The following is a 17,553-nucleotide window of genomic DNA, read 5'->3' as shown; positions in this document are numbered from 1 at the left end:
AAGAAAAAGCAGGCTCGCCCCTAGACAGAAGCTCACTAACCTACAAGTCCTGCTCAGACACTGGGAGCTTCTAATTTCTCAGTTGCTGACATTTACGTATGAATGGACAATCAAGAATCACAAGACATTTGAATGCGACCTCCAACAAGAAAGAGACCAAAGCAAACAAAGAAATATGAGGGAGTGCCATGACCCCATGATGTACCCCCGCTAAGAACTTGAATCTAAATGTCATCAAGCCTCATCTACAACTAAGTACCAACTTACAAAAATACAGGGAACAAATAAAAATGATTCTGCAATCAGCAAAATGGATGATGTCGGAAACTTCACAGGACTAACGACCCAGTTCCCTCAACAAATAAAGTGCAAAGGAAAGAGGCGGAAACTTACACATTAAAAGACACTTAAGATATAGACCAATCAGATGCAATGTATGTTCTTTGATTTTGGATCTTGATTTTAACTAACTGCAAACTAACTGTCAAACAAAAAATATGAAACAATCGGGGAAACTTAAACTTTAAACTTTTTCTAATCTAAAAATATTTTAATGAGTTATTAAAGATGTATCATTAATTGGGGGGGCACCTGGGTGGCTCAGTTGGTTGGGTGTCCGACTCTTGATCTCAGCTCAGGTCTTGACCTCAGGGTTGTGAGACTGAGCCCTGTGTTGGGCTCTGAGCTCGGCATCAGCATGGAATCTGCTCGAAATCCTCTCTCTCCCTCTCCCTCTCCCCCTCCCCTGGCTCGTGCACACTCTCTCTCTCACTAAAATAAATCTTTTTAAAAAAGAAAAGAAGAAAGTCTTTCAAAACTGAAGGATGCAAATCCTCAGATGAGAGATCCTGCACAGAGGCCAAATGTCAGAGATCAAACACTTTTTCCCCCCCACACAAGGAGAAAAAGTTTAAGCTATCCCGTTTTGTTTTGTTTTCTTAAGATTTTATTTATTTATTTGAAAGAGAGAGCAAGAGAGCACAAAAAAGGGGGAGCTGCGGAGGGAGAGAGAGAAGCAGGCTCTCCACTAAGCAGGGAGCCCCATGTAGGGCTTGATCCCAGGACCCCGGGACCATGACCTGAGCAGAAGACAGAAGCTTAACTGACTGACCTACCCAGGCGCCCCTAAGCTATCTCATTCTTGAGAAGTTACAGGAAAACTGGATGCTGTCAAAATTAAAAACAATTGTGTTTCAAAGGACACCATTAAGAAAGTGAAAAGACAACTCACTGAATGGGAGAAAATACTGGCAAATCTACTAAGAGACATATCTAGGTTATATTTTTTAAAATTCCTACTATTCAGTAATTTTTAAAAAACCCAATTTTAAAGTGGACAAAGGATGTGAACAGACATTTCTCCAAAAAAATACATAAATGGCCAATAAGCACATTACAAGACATTCAATATCATAAGCCATCAAGGAAATGCATTATCAAATCCCAATGAGATAACCATTAGGACAGCTACAATCAAAAAGAAAGAAAGATTGGGGCACCTGGCTGGCTCAGTCAGAGGAACATGCAATGCTGATCTCAAGGTCGTGAGTTCGAGCCCCACACTGGGTGTAGAGATATTTCAATAAATAAACTTAAAAAAAAAACAAAGACAGAAAAATAATAACCAGTGTTGGTGAGGATGTAGAGAAAGTGGAACCCTCATACACTGCTGGTGATAGTGTAAAATGGTGCAACCACTTTGGAAAACTGGCAATTCCTCAAAAAGATAGAGTTACCATTTGATCCAGCAGTTCCATTCCTAGGTACATAGCCAAGAGAACTTAAAACAAACGTCTACACAAAAACTTGTATATGAATGTTCAAGGCAACATTAATAATAGCCAAAGAAGTGAAAGCCCAAATGTCCACCAACTCATGGATGGACAAACAAAATATGGTATATCCATACAAATGAAGTATCATGCAACCATAAAAGGAAATGCAGTACTGTTACATGTTAAAACATGGATACATACTGGCACATGCTAAGTGAAAGAAGCCAATCACAAAGGACCATATATCATGATTCCATTTATATGAAATGTCTGGAACAGATAAATCTATAGAGTCATAAAGTAAATGCTTGGCTGCCTAGGGCTGGAAGGACTGAAGGGAAATGGGGAGTGACTCCTAACATTAAGGGTTTCTTTTCAGGGTGATGAAAATGTTCTAAAATTGATTATGGTGATGGTTGCATAACTGAATATATGAAAAACCACTGAACACTTTCAATCGGTTGAATTGTATTCTATGTGAATTATATTGCAATAAAGCTGTCAAAGGAAGAAAAGGAGGAGGAGGAGGAAGTAGAAGCAATAGTTAGTAAAGGAAAATGTATCCCAAAAACCAAGGAAGCAAATTAAAGGGAAAAAAAGGAACCGAGGCAACAGCAAATTCAATACAAGAGAATAGCAAAAAGAAGCAAATCTCAAGATAGACGTGAAAAGAAGTTTCTGGATTTGAACTGAGTACAGCTGGTACAGAGCCACCAGATCAGAGAAGTGGAGGATCTCCAGGAAAAAGATGAAACGGACAGTTTTGAGAGTAATTTTGCAAAAAAATTAGATAGGCATATGAGAAATGCTGATGCATTCAGGAAAAAAAATTAATGCATGAGTAGTAGGCAAATGAAAAAATAATTATTAATTTTCAGAGAAAATGGGATGTACAAGAAAGAACAGTTGCAGTACTCTACTTGGTATAGCTGTGAAATGTTGTGTAACACTGACCATTAATTTAACAATAACACATAACCACACTGGTGAGATGATGGAAGGAAAACTGCAAGCTAAGCATTTATCTTCCATGAGTAACAGTCAACACTTTATGTATAAAACTAAAAAATCAGGAAATATCGCTCATAAGGATATTTACTTCCAAGATCAGGAAAAACAGCTAGCAGAATGGAAATTATAACTGGCGCATGGGGTTATTTCCTATTATAAGCTTTTAATATTGGTTTTTAAAGTCATGTACGTTAACTTGAAAAATTAAAGAAGTTTCTGCAGTATTTTGCAGCTGCTAACAATGACTGAGAAATCAATGATCCTACTAAAGAAAAGCAAGGAAAGACCTAAATTTATATCTTAAGCCCCAAAATGTTTCAACTACTTCTCCCAGGAAGCCTTCCCTGCCACCAAGTCTCATACTCTCACGGCACTTAGGCGGGTACCATGAAATCTAAAACGAATAGATTTAAAAACCACTTGCGGAGCAGGAACGCTGTGTCAGGTATAGATAGTACGAAGCACTTTTCATTAATAACCTGCCTTTTAACAACCACCCGAACAGGTGGTAGCCATTTCATTTTACAGACGAAGTATCTAATTGAGGTCACTAGTTAAGTGGTAGGGCTGGGGGTGGTACTCAGGTACCTAACACCACTCGTTCAGCAAATATTTACTATGCATCTACACAGGTTGACAAGAAACCTGAACCACCTCCCACGAGATAAAACCGAAGCATTTATCTTCTGCCGCTGGGGAGGCTTCACTGTTGTTGCCCTGTTGGGCCCTCTGGGTTCAGACGAGGCCCCCGAGGTTTGTGCACACTAGCCCCTGGCCCGGCCACGCAGCAGGGATCCAGAAACTCCTGATTCGGATCCGCGCACGTTACTGAGCCTTGCAAGGATGCAGGCACCGGCACCCGCCTGCAGCACCAGACGCGCGGGAGGAAGCGGCGTCCTGGGCCCGGGCAACTAGACGCTGAAGGGAAGCAGCACCCGGCAAGAAGGGCGCAAGCACCGCGCTGGGCGGGTTCCGAAAGCCCTGCGCACTCTCTTCACACCTCTTCCACTCCCAAATCACAGTCCGTGGGTAGGCAGCATCGCCTGCACTCCTATAGAGAAGAAAGCGGAGGCTCCGAGAGGAGAGTCACAGGCCCAGTTCGGGGTCCAGCTCGCCGCCGGACTCCAAACCGAAGAAGCCAAGCCACTCAGGCTGGAGACGATTCGACCGGGCCTCATACCTGACAAGCCGAACACTGCCTCGCGCCTCGGGAAGTCCCAGCAGTAGTGGGCGGACGCGGCCCGCGCTCCCTCTACCCGCCGGGCCCACATCCGCCTCACGGCTTCCCGCCGTCTCTGGAGTCTCGCGCCGGCCCCGCCCCCGTCTCCACGGCGACGCGGCGTGCGTGCGAGACGCCCCTCCGCCCGCCTCAGGAGTTCGCGCAGCCTCAGTCCGATAGGTGACACGCCTCCCTCTGGCCGCCAAGAGGCACCTGAAAAGCTGAGTTTGCTCCAAAGTGCGCGGATGAACGCACCGTCTGGGGAACCTCAAGGGGGGGCTCTCTGCCTCCTTGGCCCACTCGCTCCTCTCAGAGCTCAGCTTCTTACACCCACTCTTAGAGTAGGAGTTGTTTCGAATCGGACTTCCGAGCTATACCTCGCGCGGCAAGGACTAGGGATGAGGTTCCCATCTGGAGGCCCACGCGGATGACGGTCCTCCTTCCCCCCGCTACTTCCAGGCTCCCGCGTGAGCCTCTCTGGCTCTTAGTTCTCCATGGTTCCCAGCGAGTGCAAGCCAGCCCCTAAGGAATAGGGCGCGCGCATGCGTGGACCAGGGAGGTTGTCAAACTGAAGGGCGGCGGAAGTCGTTCTCCCGCCTCCGAATTTAAATTATCCCAGGCTGGGATCTTCTCTGAACCCTTCCTTTAAAAATGTAGTTAACAAGCACTAATTGTTAGTAAATAGTTGTTAAATTTTTTTAAAACTCTGATCATCTTTTTAAAATAGGAGTAAGGGAAGATAGGTGGAGCACTTTTATCTGCTTTTCTCCTGTGTTTTGTAAAACATTTGAAAGCACATGAGATATCTGGTGGAGAGCAAAGGTTAGCATTATGTACTTAAATGCTTGAAAGATTTTATATTACAAATATCAGGTAAAATAATTTGAGTGTTCCGGGATTAAAATCACACAGGTAGTTTGCATTTTTGCTCTATTTTCTACATATGCTAATTTTTGTAAAAACAAACGGGTTTTTAAAAGGAGAAGTTCCACTTTAGCAGGACACAGGAACCAAACTTTTAGGGATGACTACTTTGGTGAGTTTCAAAGTCCTAATTAACGCTAATATTTACTAACTGTAAAATTAGTCTTTCTTATAAGTACTTTATGCTTTCTAGATGATTTGCTGATGCCTTATTCCTGTCATGTACCTTTACTACCGTCAACTTTGACTAATTTCGGAAGGAATAAAAGGCATTTTCATTTGAGTTACAATGTAAATAATTACTCCTGTCAGGAAAGATTAGAACATAAATCAGTATAGAGTAACAACAGCTAGTGCAGTAGCACTTACATGATTTCAGTTGTCTCTGCTGTTAAGTACTTCCCATAAGTAAAATTAAACCTGTAAAGCACCAGAAAGGGTAGAGGCTCAGCAAAGAATTTGTTGTGTGGTCTTCTAAAAGTCCTTTAAATTCTTTATAGCCCTTAACCTAACATGACGCCACACACCTGTGAAACCATTGAACTCTTTTCTCAGAACCGGGGATTACCCTTAGAGCAAGACAAACTGAACACTAAAAAAGCCCACTTAGAGAGACACTGACGAGCTGAGGTGTAATCCCAACTTGCTGATGAGGCTGCTCTCAAAATTACTAGGTTTCTGCTATTTTCATTTGCTTCTCTACTGCTCTTGGACTGCTAATTTCCCCCAAATGACTTAACTTTTGAGTCCCCTTATGCCACGATTTGAACCAACAATTGAAGCTAAACTAAGATCTTACAAATATTTAGTAAAGAACAAGAGTAAATATTTTTTCTTATTCTCAGAGGCTTCTCATACTGATATTTGAAAATTAACTGCAAAAAGGGGCATTTAGAATTCAAATGATTTTTTTTTTTAAAGATTTTATATATTTGACAGAGCACAAGCAGGGGGAGAAGCAGGCTCCCCACTGAACAGGGAGCCCGAAGTGGGGCTCGATCCCATCAACCTGAGCTGAAGGCAGATGCTTAACAACTGAGCCACCCAGGTGCCCCACAAATTATCATTCTTACCAAGAATATTCAAAAGCTACAATGAAACAAGGACTTGCAAGCATCTAGGTTTTGCATGACACAGGTGAAAGACATTCACAGATACCTTCCCTCAATAAATTATTACCTTTATTCCCAGGTACTAATTTGCATCTCCTTTCACAAGGACAAATTGAGTCTCTGAGAGATAAGAAGTGAGTTAAGACCAAGGTTCTACAAGATACTAAAGGAGAACTCCGTGGAAAAGTGCATCCCAACTAGGATAAACCAGAGGGCCCAAGAAATTAGCTCCAGGCTAGGCCTCTATCATGGTAGCTACAATGCCTTGAGCAGATTTTATGTGTATCTGTGGTCATTTAAAAGTATGTCCACAAATTTGTTAACACTTCTATATAAAAGTAGTCAAGTCCCCTTCCTTTATTGACTTCTAACAGAATATGGCATGTGGCAGAACACTGAGTGACTCTGAAGCTAGGTTAGAAAAGACAATTCAGCAACTAGGTGCCCGCAGAATGCCGCCATGTGGTAAGAAAAGCTCAGGCCACAGAGGGTGTGTGTATACACGTTCCAGCCCAAAGCTCCAGGAGTCCCAGTGGACAGCCACCATCAAGCACCAAATGTTTGAGTAAACGAGCCATTAAATGATCCTAGCCCCAAGCCTCCCACCCATCTGAATGGAGCAGAAACCAGGTGTCCCAGCTAGAAGTGGCCTAAACTGCAGATTTGGGTGCAAAATACTGAGTTAAGCCACTGAGTTTTGGGGTGGTTTTTTACACAGCAATAGATGACCAGAACAACGTTCTTAATATCTCTAATTTCCATTAAAACCCTGAGAAGTAGGTACTGATACCCCTTCTTGACAGAGCAAACAGATTCAAAAAAATGAAAAGACTGGCTTAGGTTTCACACCAAGCAGCAGAACCAAGATACAGAGACCTTCAAAGAATGGGCCTTCTTCATTATTCCTGATAGCAAAAGGATTATACCATTATCCTCAACCTTAGGAAGAACCTGGATTCCCAAAGCATCTTGATTTCTAAAATAATAAGACAAGCACTGTTTGATTACCTACAACTGAATAGCCTTAAAAAAAAACAAAAAACAGGGGCGCCTGGGTGGCTCAGTCGTTAAGCGTCTGCCTTCGGCTCAGGGCATCATCCCAGAGTCCTGGGATCAAGCCCCACATCAGGCTCCTCCACTAGGGGCCTGCTTCTTCCTCTCCCACTCTCCCCTGCTTGTGTTCCCTCTCTCGCTGGCTGTCTCTCTCTGTCAAATAAATAAATAAAATCTTTAAAAAAAAAAAGCAACCAAATCTTTATTTAAAAAAAAAAAAACACAACACAGGAGCTTCATGGAGGTTGGATAAGGCTTTTTACCCACCTAATCCTTCTTAATCTTGACAACAGCCTCTGTGAATTGGGTTATCATCTTTCCAATTTTACTGATTAGAAAACCGAAGCTAAGAATAAAGAACTGGACTCATTTTCCCCAGCCTGTAGGGTGTGGCAGAGCTGGGATGCAAACTCGGGCCCAATTTGCAAACATTTTCCTCTGCGTCTTGCCTGCAAAGATAGTTAACACATTAAAGAACAAAAACAAAAACCATGCATTTTATTCAATATTACAGACGAAAAGAAGAATGTTTTCATAATTTTCGCTGTTGCCAAGACTCAGGAAGGGAACTTAGCAACCACTCAATGCCCAGTCCCCTTATTTTACAAGTGAAGCTCAAAGAAAGTATGCCCCTTCAAAGAAATGTAGACTTCTCTACCCTTCAGCGAGAAAAACTGCGTTTCCCTCTACGCCCCTGTATCATTTTACACAAATCCCGGGCGGTCCCACGTGACAGAAACTGGGGCTGGGAATATTCCTGCAGACCGGGCTCACAGGTGATCTCCGTCAAACCTTTATTGATGGCTTCTTCCCAGCACGGCAATTACTCTCATTTCTCAGAGTAGGGAAATTGTGTTTGCATCGCTGGGCTACCATTTGCTAGTCTCGCCACTGTGTACTATGCGCTTCACATCCGCCGTCTCATTTTCACCCAAACACATTCGCACTTCCCCTTCCCGTGCAGGCTCTGGAAAGATTCGGGTTATGGGCGGGGAAAAAAACCTTTCAATGAACCTGTCAGTCGCCTTTAGCTCAATCAAAAGCAATCGTGGCAAGTTTGTTAATGCAACAACACAGTCACATAAATTATAGACAGGAGCCATTTTAGAAAGGAGAAGAGAGAAAACTCAAAAGAAGTCAGGGCTTTGCCTAACATTACACCGCTAAAGAAAAACCTGAGATGCAAGCCCACAAAAGCCCCCAGGTTCGCCTCAGACTGCAACCCTCAAAGCCCCACGGTTCTCCGCCATCGCGAACCGTGCGAACGCAGCAGTCGACGTGCTCCCAAGGCGCACCAGGTCGGGGACCCCGGCCCACACCGCGTGTACCATCGACTTCCAGGGAGAGCTGCCAGGCGAGAACTGCCGGCTCCAAGCATCGCCCGCCCCGTTCCGCCCCGCCCCGAAGCGCGCGTGGGAACGCAGCGTCCTCCCTAGGGCTGCCCGGGACGACCGCCTGGGCGCACCGGGAAAGGGTTCCGCCGCCGCCGCCCCAGCCCCCTCCCCGCCGCCGCCATCTCCTCCCTGCCTCCGCCTCGCCGCCACCGGGCGCACGCTGGGGCCGGCGCCCGGGGAGCGCGCCGCAATGTGTCTCTTTTCCGCCCGGCACCGCTGCGGCCACCTCACATCCGGGCGCGCAGTGGCGAAGGCGGTGCTGGGGCCCGGGTGCGTGGAGGGAGTTATTAAGGGGGAGGAGGGCCTGGGAGGAGGGGCGGAGGGCTGGGCCGTGGTTACGGCGGCTGAAGAGAGACAGTCCGAACGGGTGGGGGGGGGCGAGAGCGAAGGCCGCGCGGAGAAGCCCTCGGACCGGCGCGGGCGGCTGGGAGGGGAGCGGCGGCTGAGCCGAAGAGCCGCCGAGCGGCGGAGGCACCGAGTAAGGGCCCGGCGGCAGCGGGAGCCGGGGCGCCTCGCGCCAAGGGCCGCAGGGAGGGCAGGGGCGCGGGCGCGCTGCTCCTGGGGTCGCGTGCGTGAGCGCGAGCCCCGGGGTGCGCGCGGGGGGCGGGCAGGGGCGCGAGGCCAGCGGGGCGGCCGGCGGGCAGCAGGCGGGCGGGCTGGCGGGGCCCGAGCCGCCGGGCCGGGGCGGACGGCGGCGGGCCTGCGCCGGCTCCAGCACGGAGCGGCCGGGCCGGTGGATTCGGCCTCCCAGCTCCTCCGGCCTGCCTCCCCTCCGTGAGTACAGTCCCCGCCCTTCCTCCGAAGGAGGCCGCTGGGCCGGGGCCTTCGCGAGAGGCCGGGGGTTGGGGTCGCGGCCCGGGAAAGCCGAGTTTCGGAGCTGGAGCCGGCGCTCGCCCCTTCCTTGCCACGGGCGCGCCTGACATGGCCACAGGTGCCGCCGGCCGGGTGAGGGGCGCTCGGGCCCCAGCCCCCGGCCACTAGATAACAAGGGGCAGCTGGCGCCGTCCCTTGGCAAGTGACAGGCACTTTACCACAGTCCGACTTCCCGGATCCCCAACCAGTCTCCTACCTGCCCCCACTCGGGAAACTTCCCCACGACTGTCTGAACGGTCCTCATGGGTGGCAATGACTAATTTTGGTTTCTTTTTGTCTTAAAGCTTCTTAAAGGCTGTGCCCTCATTTGGGTTCCTTCCACTTAGGCTTTCCTTATCCTTTTGATTTTTAGAGCACTTTACCAGAAGAGATAAAGTACCAGTCATTCTATTTCTAAATGGGTTCTGGTTTTGTTGGGTGAGGCTTTGTTTTGTAAAGGTAGTTATTTTAACAGAGAAGAGTTTCAGTGTTTTAAACGGTCAAGACTTCTGAAAATGTATTGTTCCCCATGACAGTCTTGCTGATTTATCTTCCAGGTGCAAAGAATTGTAGACCAAGGAGCCATGGATAGGAGAAGTTTGGGTGAAACAGAAAATGGAGATGCTTTCCTTGACCTGAAGAAGCAACCGTCCTCCAAATCCCCCCATCGCTATACAAAAGTAAGCGTTGTTACCAATGAAATAGTGTTTCTTTATAGGTGGGGAGATTAGTAACATTGTGTAGGTATTTCATTAGTATTATCTAAAGCCAGAGTCTCATTCTGACTGTATAGACTAAATATTAACTAGATTTTTTTTTAAGATTTTATTTATTTATTTGATAGAGAGGGAGACAGCCAGCGAGAGAGGGAACACAAGCAGGGGGAGTGGGAGAGGAAGAAGCAGGCTCCTAGCAGAGGAGCCTGATGCGGGGCTCGATACCAGAATGCTGGGATCATGCCCTGAGCCGAAGGCAGACGCTTAACGACTGCGCCACCCAGGCGCCCCTAAATATTAACTAGATTTAATAAAGCATTGCTTTGAACTTTTTTCTGCAAGTGTGAATATGCAGTTTAACCTAGAATTTGCTTCTAATTAGCTTTCGGGTAGAGGAAATATTGGCCCATTTAGCATATGGATTTGTGGATCAGCCTATGTTGGCACACATGTTCTGTAACAATTGTGTGTAACTGGTGTGTTAGTGACTTATATGCTGTAGAGTAAGAATTCCAGTTCTGGCATACAAATCACTCAAGGTCCTGTACTTAAGCTGTTGCTCGTTGGCCTCTGGATGTTTCTGAAGGGGTTGACAGGACTCATTGAGGTGTGAATTCATTTCTCATTCCCTGAAATGTATTGGCAGAGTACAAAAAATGTGCTTGGGACTGTTGGTGGGAAGAGTCATGGTCTAGTTGGTCCCATATCTCTATTTTCTAAGTATGGACTCAATCAAGGGTTCTGATGTGGTTATTGTCCCTGACTTTCCAGAACACTGACTGATTAATATTTGGAGTCAGGCCTTATTTGTGTACTGGTGCCACTACTCATACCTACTTGATAAAGTATCTAGTGCTGTCAGAGGAATATTCATTTTTAGCATTAAAAAACTGATGGCATTTTATTCATTCAGATTTGGTCTTCACAAGTGTTTTTCTCAGACCTGAGAGTGCTTGAATAACATTTCACAACTTAAATTCATTACCTAAAATGTTGACAGGTGAATACCGAATGAAGAAAAGCTTATTAAATGAAGGGGAACTAATTTGAACTGCTTTCGTAAGCTTATGATTTCAATTCTCTTAGCACTTTTTGAATAAAAGTACTTGTATTCTACTTGTAGAGTCCACACAGAGGCTTCTGCATCACTTTCACACTGATCAGAGGGTCGCGTGTGTGTGTCATCTTTATGTATATCCATATTTAGGCTCAAGTCATTTTGGGGAAAGATACTAGTGACCTTAGGCTAGGACTTACGTGCGTCTAAAGATTAAGAAGCTCAGTATTGCCCATTTTTAATAGTTTCAGAATTCTATCAGACTTAGATAAATGTTCCTCAAAGAAATGATTAAGAAAAGCATTTTTTAGATTGATGACAGCGGAGCTTAGCTTTAATGGTCTTCTCTACCAAATTTAGTTGGAAATTGGTTTACTGTCCACTCCATTAGAGAAGATTTGTTAATGGCAATTTTAGGATCATGTTTAGGCAGTGTTTGGGTGGTGCTTTCATACATATGTGTTTCTCACACTCGAGTATGTGGTACTGAGGCAAACTAAGCCTTTCTCTTTGAAGAAAGCTTGAAACAATCCTGTGTTCTGAGAACTATAATAAATGGTCTGTTGCACAACTGGAATAATACTTGAGCCATCCTACTCCTTATCTCCATATTGAGATCAGACTATTGGCATAAATAAAGCATTTAGTAATGTTTCTGCCGCTTCAAGTTCATGGGCAAGAGAAGGAAATTGTCCTCAGTGATTTTACAAGTTACATGTTTTGTGAAAACTGATAAACGTAGGATGTTTACTACAAAATCAAAAAAACACGTTCTCCAGATGAGAGTGCTTCTTAAACTTTGACCTTAGTTTTTAGCATTCGTTTTAGGAGATAACATTAATAGTCTGTTCAGAATTCTAGGGTTTTTTCCATGAGGGTGGAGGAGTCCAGGAGTTTGGCCTAGTGCTTTATAGGGTAACATCAGTCTCCTGTGTGTTATGGCATTCTTTAGTCCAGCTTCCTAAATGTTATCTGTTTGGGAATTACCCATGAACCCTCATAAAGTGTGAATTCTGGTTGTTAGGTCATGAGTGGCCTTCAAAATCTAGCTTTTTAATCTACTTCCAGATGGTGCCCATACTGCTGGTCCACTGACCATACTTTGAGTAGCAAGGCTTTAGTCTTCTTTGGAGAACTTGATGTATGGTCTTGATGTTGTCAAGCAACTTGGATGCATAATTACTCCCTAGGGTTCGGTTGGTGTCCGTTGTGTTTCCATGAATGTCTCAGGAAGTCAAGTTAGAATCACATTAGATACTTTCAGGCCTACCCCTAGGCCTCAGTGATGATTAATTGGGATGGTTATCAGTGGATTTATCATATGCACCTGTTATCCTGAGAGTCTGAGCCCTTAATTTATAAGTCCACTCAGGTCCATTTTGCCAGGCCAGGTTCCTAAGACCAAAGACTGTTCCTGGTGGTACTTAAATGTGCTATTTATAAAGTGATTGAATGATGCTGAAGGACTTTTGGAGCTACAGAGTGGGATCTCACCTCAAAATCATGGATTAAAAGTGTTTTTAGACGGTGGTTCTCAAAGAGTAGTCCCTAAACTAGCATTTAGCACTGCCTGGTAACTAGTTAGAAATACAAAATCTCAGGTCGCACTTCAGTGGTGTTAAATCAGATATTAGGAGTAGGGTCCAGCCATCCACATGTATTAAGTCTTTCAGGGAACTCCGATTCAAATTTGAGGACCATTAGTTTAGAAAACAAGATGAAGTGGTCATGCTTATTAATGGAGAAAACTTTGGGACCCATCAGCTTACCTTGTTTTACCAGTTCTTGAGGTACAGTACCTACTATTAGTGATACCATTTACTGCTTCAAATAGAGTAGAAATGCTTTGGACTGTTCCGCTGTTCAGATCCATGTTTTTTCTTTGAGCGGACAGACTGAATTTAGAGTATACATAGTTGGTGCTGTTCTTCCTTTGCACCTGTATCTTGCCATTGATTCCTTATTAAGTGTTACCACCTGCCAGTTGAACAGGGTATAAAAGCAGGGAGCACACATAACATTCAGCTTGATACTGACCAGTGTTAATCGTATACGGTAAATCTACCAGCTGAAAAGTAGGCATTGGATTATCTGAGCTTAATTTCATGTGTGCTCTTCATTGCCTTGATTAGTTATAAGATGGCACCATTTTAGTCACCAGTGTCTATAGGGATTCAAAGGAGTTCACCCTAATTTGTAGCTGATGGGCAGTTAGTCACAGTGATGCAGCCATGTTTATGTCTTTGCTTTTTTTTTTTTTTTTTTAAGATTTTATTAGAGTGAGCATGAGTGGAGGAGAGGGGCAGAGGAAGAGGGAGAAGCAGATTCCCTCGACTGAGTGGGAATCCTGACATGGGGCTCGGTCCCAGGACCCTGAGATCATGACCTGAGCTGAAGGCAGACACTTCAGTCAGCTGAGCCACCCAGGCACCCTTATGTCTTTGCTTTAAAAACATGAAAAAAATAGACAAGCACCTGAAGTGGACTGATTTGAGTAATTCTCCTAGCCTTTTTGGAGACAATCAGTCCAGCCTCTGAGAAAAGAGGAAGAAGGATTTAAATCTTAGGTTGAAGTCAGTAGTCATATGGTCAAGTTTAACTATACAGAGATCTTGTTTGATCACTTTGTAGATATTTTCCAAAAACTGAGTTGAGAAGTAACCTCTAACAGGTGGATTTTCAGTGACCTGTTTTGCTACAAACTTCTTAAGCTAAAATAAAAATAAGGATGCCTTTTGGAAAGGCAGAATTATGGTATGAGGAATTATTATACAGTCTTAATGTTTCAGCTATTCAGAAAACCTAGCTAGCTGGAAGTTCTTAGAGGGGGTCAGCTGGCAAAACCACACATACTGTCTTCTGATTGCTCTTTCCTACCTGTTCCAGTTCTTGGAACAGTCATCTTGAAAAGTTGGGATTCAGGGCCATTACCCCCATGACTATCCTCTCCTATTTGCTCATGGTGAGAACTTCTAACTAGATAAGGAACTGGTCATTTTACAGTTGGAACCTTTAACATAGGAATTTGTGGGTAGGGCCTTTCATTCAGGAAGGGGTGCTATGAATGGAGGCTGGCTTAAGGGAAGCCTGCCCAAGGATGTTGCAGTTTGACTCAAGAGTTCCCAGTAGTCCACTGGGCAGGGACAAACCCAACACTGAGAGACAGCTGCTGGGAGGTGTCATGTACCTTCCCTTGTCCTCTCAAGAGAAGCAGTGAAGAGGGGAGGATAGGGGCATTGAGCCCCACTTCCTGGTTTAGGATCCCCTACTTTACCACTTAATTACCCTGTGTGGCCTTCAGCCATATACTTAGCTTCTCTGATTCTCATCCTTTTCCTCAGTAAAATGTGGGTGGAATATAGTGTCTACTTCATAGGATTTTTGTGGGGAATAAATGAGAAAAATGCATGTCAAGTGCTTAGAAAAGTGACTGGCACACAGTAAGTGCCGAAAACTGTTTATGATGTAATAAGGGGCGCACTAAAAGATAATAGATCCAGCTTTAGACCAAGATGCTTATTTTTTAAATGTCACAGTAACCATTTCCATTTTAATATGAAACCAGAAAGTCCTGTTGAATATGTAATGCCACCACCCTGAAAATGATTTTAAGTTTCCTTCTAGTGTTTACCTGTTTAACGTTTTATATTTTTATCAGTTGTATAAACACATTTAAAAGCCAAGGTTTATTTTTTTTGTTTTGGCCAGATCAACAGAGAAAACAAGACTTTTCTGGTTTTTCCCCCCATTCCCATTTCCTTAGTTTCAAATCTTTCAATAGAAGAAAGTCTTTGCATCAAATGAGCCACCATTCGATGCTTGGATGAATTCAGGTGCGAAGTCATGCTTAACAGCTCTGCAGGATCGTTCAAATCCTGACCTGCCTGTAAGAACTGTTCTAAATGATGCCTGCAGCAACAAACTTCCTAAGTGCGGGATGGTGGAATGTATCCCGTGTACCCCCTATGTTGTTAGTTCACCGTTGCGTTGGCTATCATCTGTGGGTACCATTACCCCTGTTGTGATCTATTTTTAACAGCTTTCTAATCCTTTCAGAAAAGTCATCTGACTCGGCAGAATGAATATCTGGTCAGTCAGCAACCGTCTAAGAGCTTGATGACCAACCCCGGTGCTAGTGGGTGTGTGGAGGGTGGGGACTGGGACAGGAGGTCAAAGGCGGATGACCCAACCCAAACACTGCTCCAGGGACATTTGCTTCTTTAGGAAGAGTCAGGCGCGCGCGCGCGCGCACACACACACACACACACACACAGGTAAGGTACTGGGTCACTTCTAGAGTCTTTTGACCACTAACAAATAAAACTCTGGGTGTTTTTGGTTTTGTTTTTTACAAAATATCTATGTTAATTTTTAAAAGTTGAGCTTTTTACTCTTATGAATTCAGCTTACAAAGGTAAAGACTATTTTCTTTTCGTCTTATGTAAGTGACTTGTGTGAAATTCTTTTATAATGTTAGAATGTCATCAGAATGCATAGCTGCTTCTGCATGGAATTTCTGCAACAAGAAACTGGATTTGGATTTTAACCACTGTTGTTTTGAGCTTATGTTCACATTCATTTGCTTTCTACTTCAATACTGATTCCTGAAAGTGGGTATCCATATTAGTAATTCCCAAATAGATTGTTTTGGGAGGCTTGACAAATTTTCTTTAAGGAAGGCTGCTAAAACTAAGAAAATGTGTTTATACTTTTTTTGGCTGTGTGGCTCTTGGGCAATTAGCAGCTTATTTCTTGCTTAGTGAGGTTTTAAAACCTGTGCAAAAAATAAGGTTTCAGATATTAACTCTTCTTGTCCAGATGGTGATTGTAGTGAATTTGTTTATAATTAGTTCCTTTTGGGTTCTTAGGACTCTGCAAAAGGGTAATCTCCCATTTCCTTCTGTAATACTCATATGGAAAGAGCATTCCCAGCTCAGAATGGGCACTTTCCAAGTATTTTGCATTTAGCCAAAGTTGAAGATTTTCTTTGAAAATATCCCAGATGGGTTCCTTTTCAGGAATATTGCTCTTAAGGGCTCTCGATGAGATGGCAAGTTCAAGAACATTTCCCTTGAGAGACTGGAGAACCATGGGGCCAGGGCCAAGAGTCCTCTGCATATGCTAGCTACTAAGCCTGGCACACAGGAAACGTTCTGTGGACAGCTATGAAAAGAGCAATTTTTGTATTCACTTAGCTCGTGGTTTCTCCCCTCCCCACTTATGTGGGGGACCTCTAGGCTGGGATACCATCTTATGTAACTTAAGACACTGGTGGAAGGTAACAGATTTAACTGTCTAAACCCCACGAAGAGGGCCTCTCATTGTCCCTAGATGTCCAGGTGGACTTTGAGCCACATTTTCAGAAACATCCACTTAAAAGCACTACTTCTTAACTTCTTTGGGGTCCATTGGAGATCTTTTGAAGGTATGAATACTCACTGCAGGAATTGCAGAAATGCACGGTTTTGCATGTGGTTTCCTTGGGGCCATGAAATTGGTTTAAGAATCCCCGCTTTCTGGGGCGCCTGGGTGGTGCGGTCGTTAAGCATCTGCCTTCGGCTCAGGGCGTGATCCTGGCATTCCAGGATCGAGCCCCACATCAGGCTCCTCGTCTAGGAGCCTGCTTCTTCCTCTTCCATTCCCCCTGCTTGTGTTCCCTCTCTCGCTGGCTGTCTCTGTCAAATAAATAAATAAAATCTTTAAAAAAACAAACAAAAAAGAATCCCCGCTTTCAAGAACTGTAAGTCTCATTTTACCTAGATGTTTAAAGTTATTCCCAGCAGAACTGTTGTTTTGTTTTCCCATTTACCAGCCTGTTACCAAAGAAAATGGCTCTTCATCCTCTGTAGACAGGTGGGCTAGGTCTTAGCCATTGCACTTGGTCAGCAGAGCCGTTTGTGTTGCTGGCATCATTCATGCCCGTGTGTATAACTGGGTGCTTAGAGTCCTGTCAAGTCATATAGTCAGTTTATTCACACCTAGTGTGTGTGTGTGTGTGTGTGTGTGTGTGTGTGTGTGTGTGTAGTATAAAGTCAACTGGAATAATATGGGAGGGAAAGTTAAAAGATTTTTAAGCAACCTGAGCAACTCGTATCTGAGGGCTGTTGGCATTAGTCTGTGATTAGGGCAGTAAGTCTGTAAGAAAAGAAAATATTAACCTCTGGTAACAACACCTTAGTTTGGTTTACTTAAAAATATTTTTTATTGAGATATAATTCACATACATAAAATTCATCCCTTTAAAAGTGTACTATTCATTGGTTTTCAGTAAATTCACAAAGTCGTACAAGCATCACTGTTATCTAATTCTTGAGTATTTTCATCACCCCATACAGAAACTCTGTACCCGTTAGCGGTCTCTCCCATTGTCCCCTTTCCCCAGCCCCTGATTACTCTTTGACTCCATGGATTTACCTGTTCTAAACATCGCATGTAAACAG

General features: G+C 44.3%; 2 protein-coding genes across 13 annotated transcripts in view; one reads left to right on the top strand and one right to left on the bottom strand.

The window, feature by feature from the left end:
- Positions 1-8,474, bottom strand: part of SFI1 (SFI1 centrin binding protein) — a 90,281-nt gene extending 81,807 nt beyond the window's left edge. For 2 of the 8 annotated variants that reach the window (XM_087857234.1, XM_087857239.1), the window contains exon 1: positions 3,967-4,375. The gene's annotated coding sequence lies outside the window, so the exon portion shown is untranslated. The other 6 variants (XM_087857233.1, XM_087857240.1, XM_087857236.1 and 3 more) reach the window with 5 other exon arrangements.
- Positions 8,475-8,837: 363 nt separating this feature from the next.
- EIF4ENIF1 (eukaryotic translation initiation factor 4E nuclear import factor 1) overlaps positions 8,838-17,553 on the top strand; it is a 43,937-nt gene continuing 35,221 nt past the window's right edge. For 3 of the 5 annotated variants that reach the window (XM_087857232.1, XM_045791403.2, XM_045791401.2), the window contains exons 1-2: positions 8,838-8,966; positions 9,898-10,020. In XM_087857232.1, coding sequence (XP_087713358.1) covers positions 9,925-10,020 — 96 coding nt within the window. In that variant the 5' untranslated portion in view covers positions 8,838-8,966; positions 9,898-9,924. Of the gene's footprint in view, positions 8,967-9,115; positions 9,263-9,414; positions 9,434-9,897; positions 10,021-17,553 lie in introns of those variants that run through there. The other 2 variants (XM_045791402.2, XM_087857231.1) reach the window with 2 other exon arrangements.

This window comes from Ursus americanus, chromosome 30, assembly GCF_024610735.1.
Source record: "Ursus americanus isolate L20-20 chromosome 30, mUrsAme1.1.p, whole genome shotgun sequence".
NCBI classification, from domain to species: Eukaryota; Metazoa; Chordata; class Mammalia; order Carnivora; family Ursidae; genus Ursus; species Ursus americanus.
This window is presented reverse-complemented; position numbering and strand designations above follow the sequence as displayed.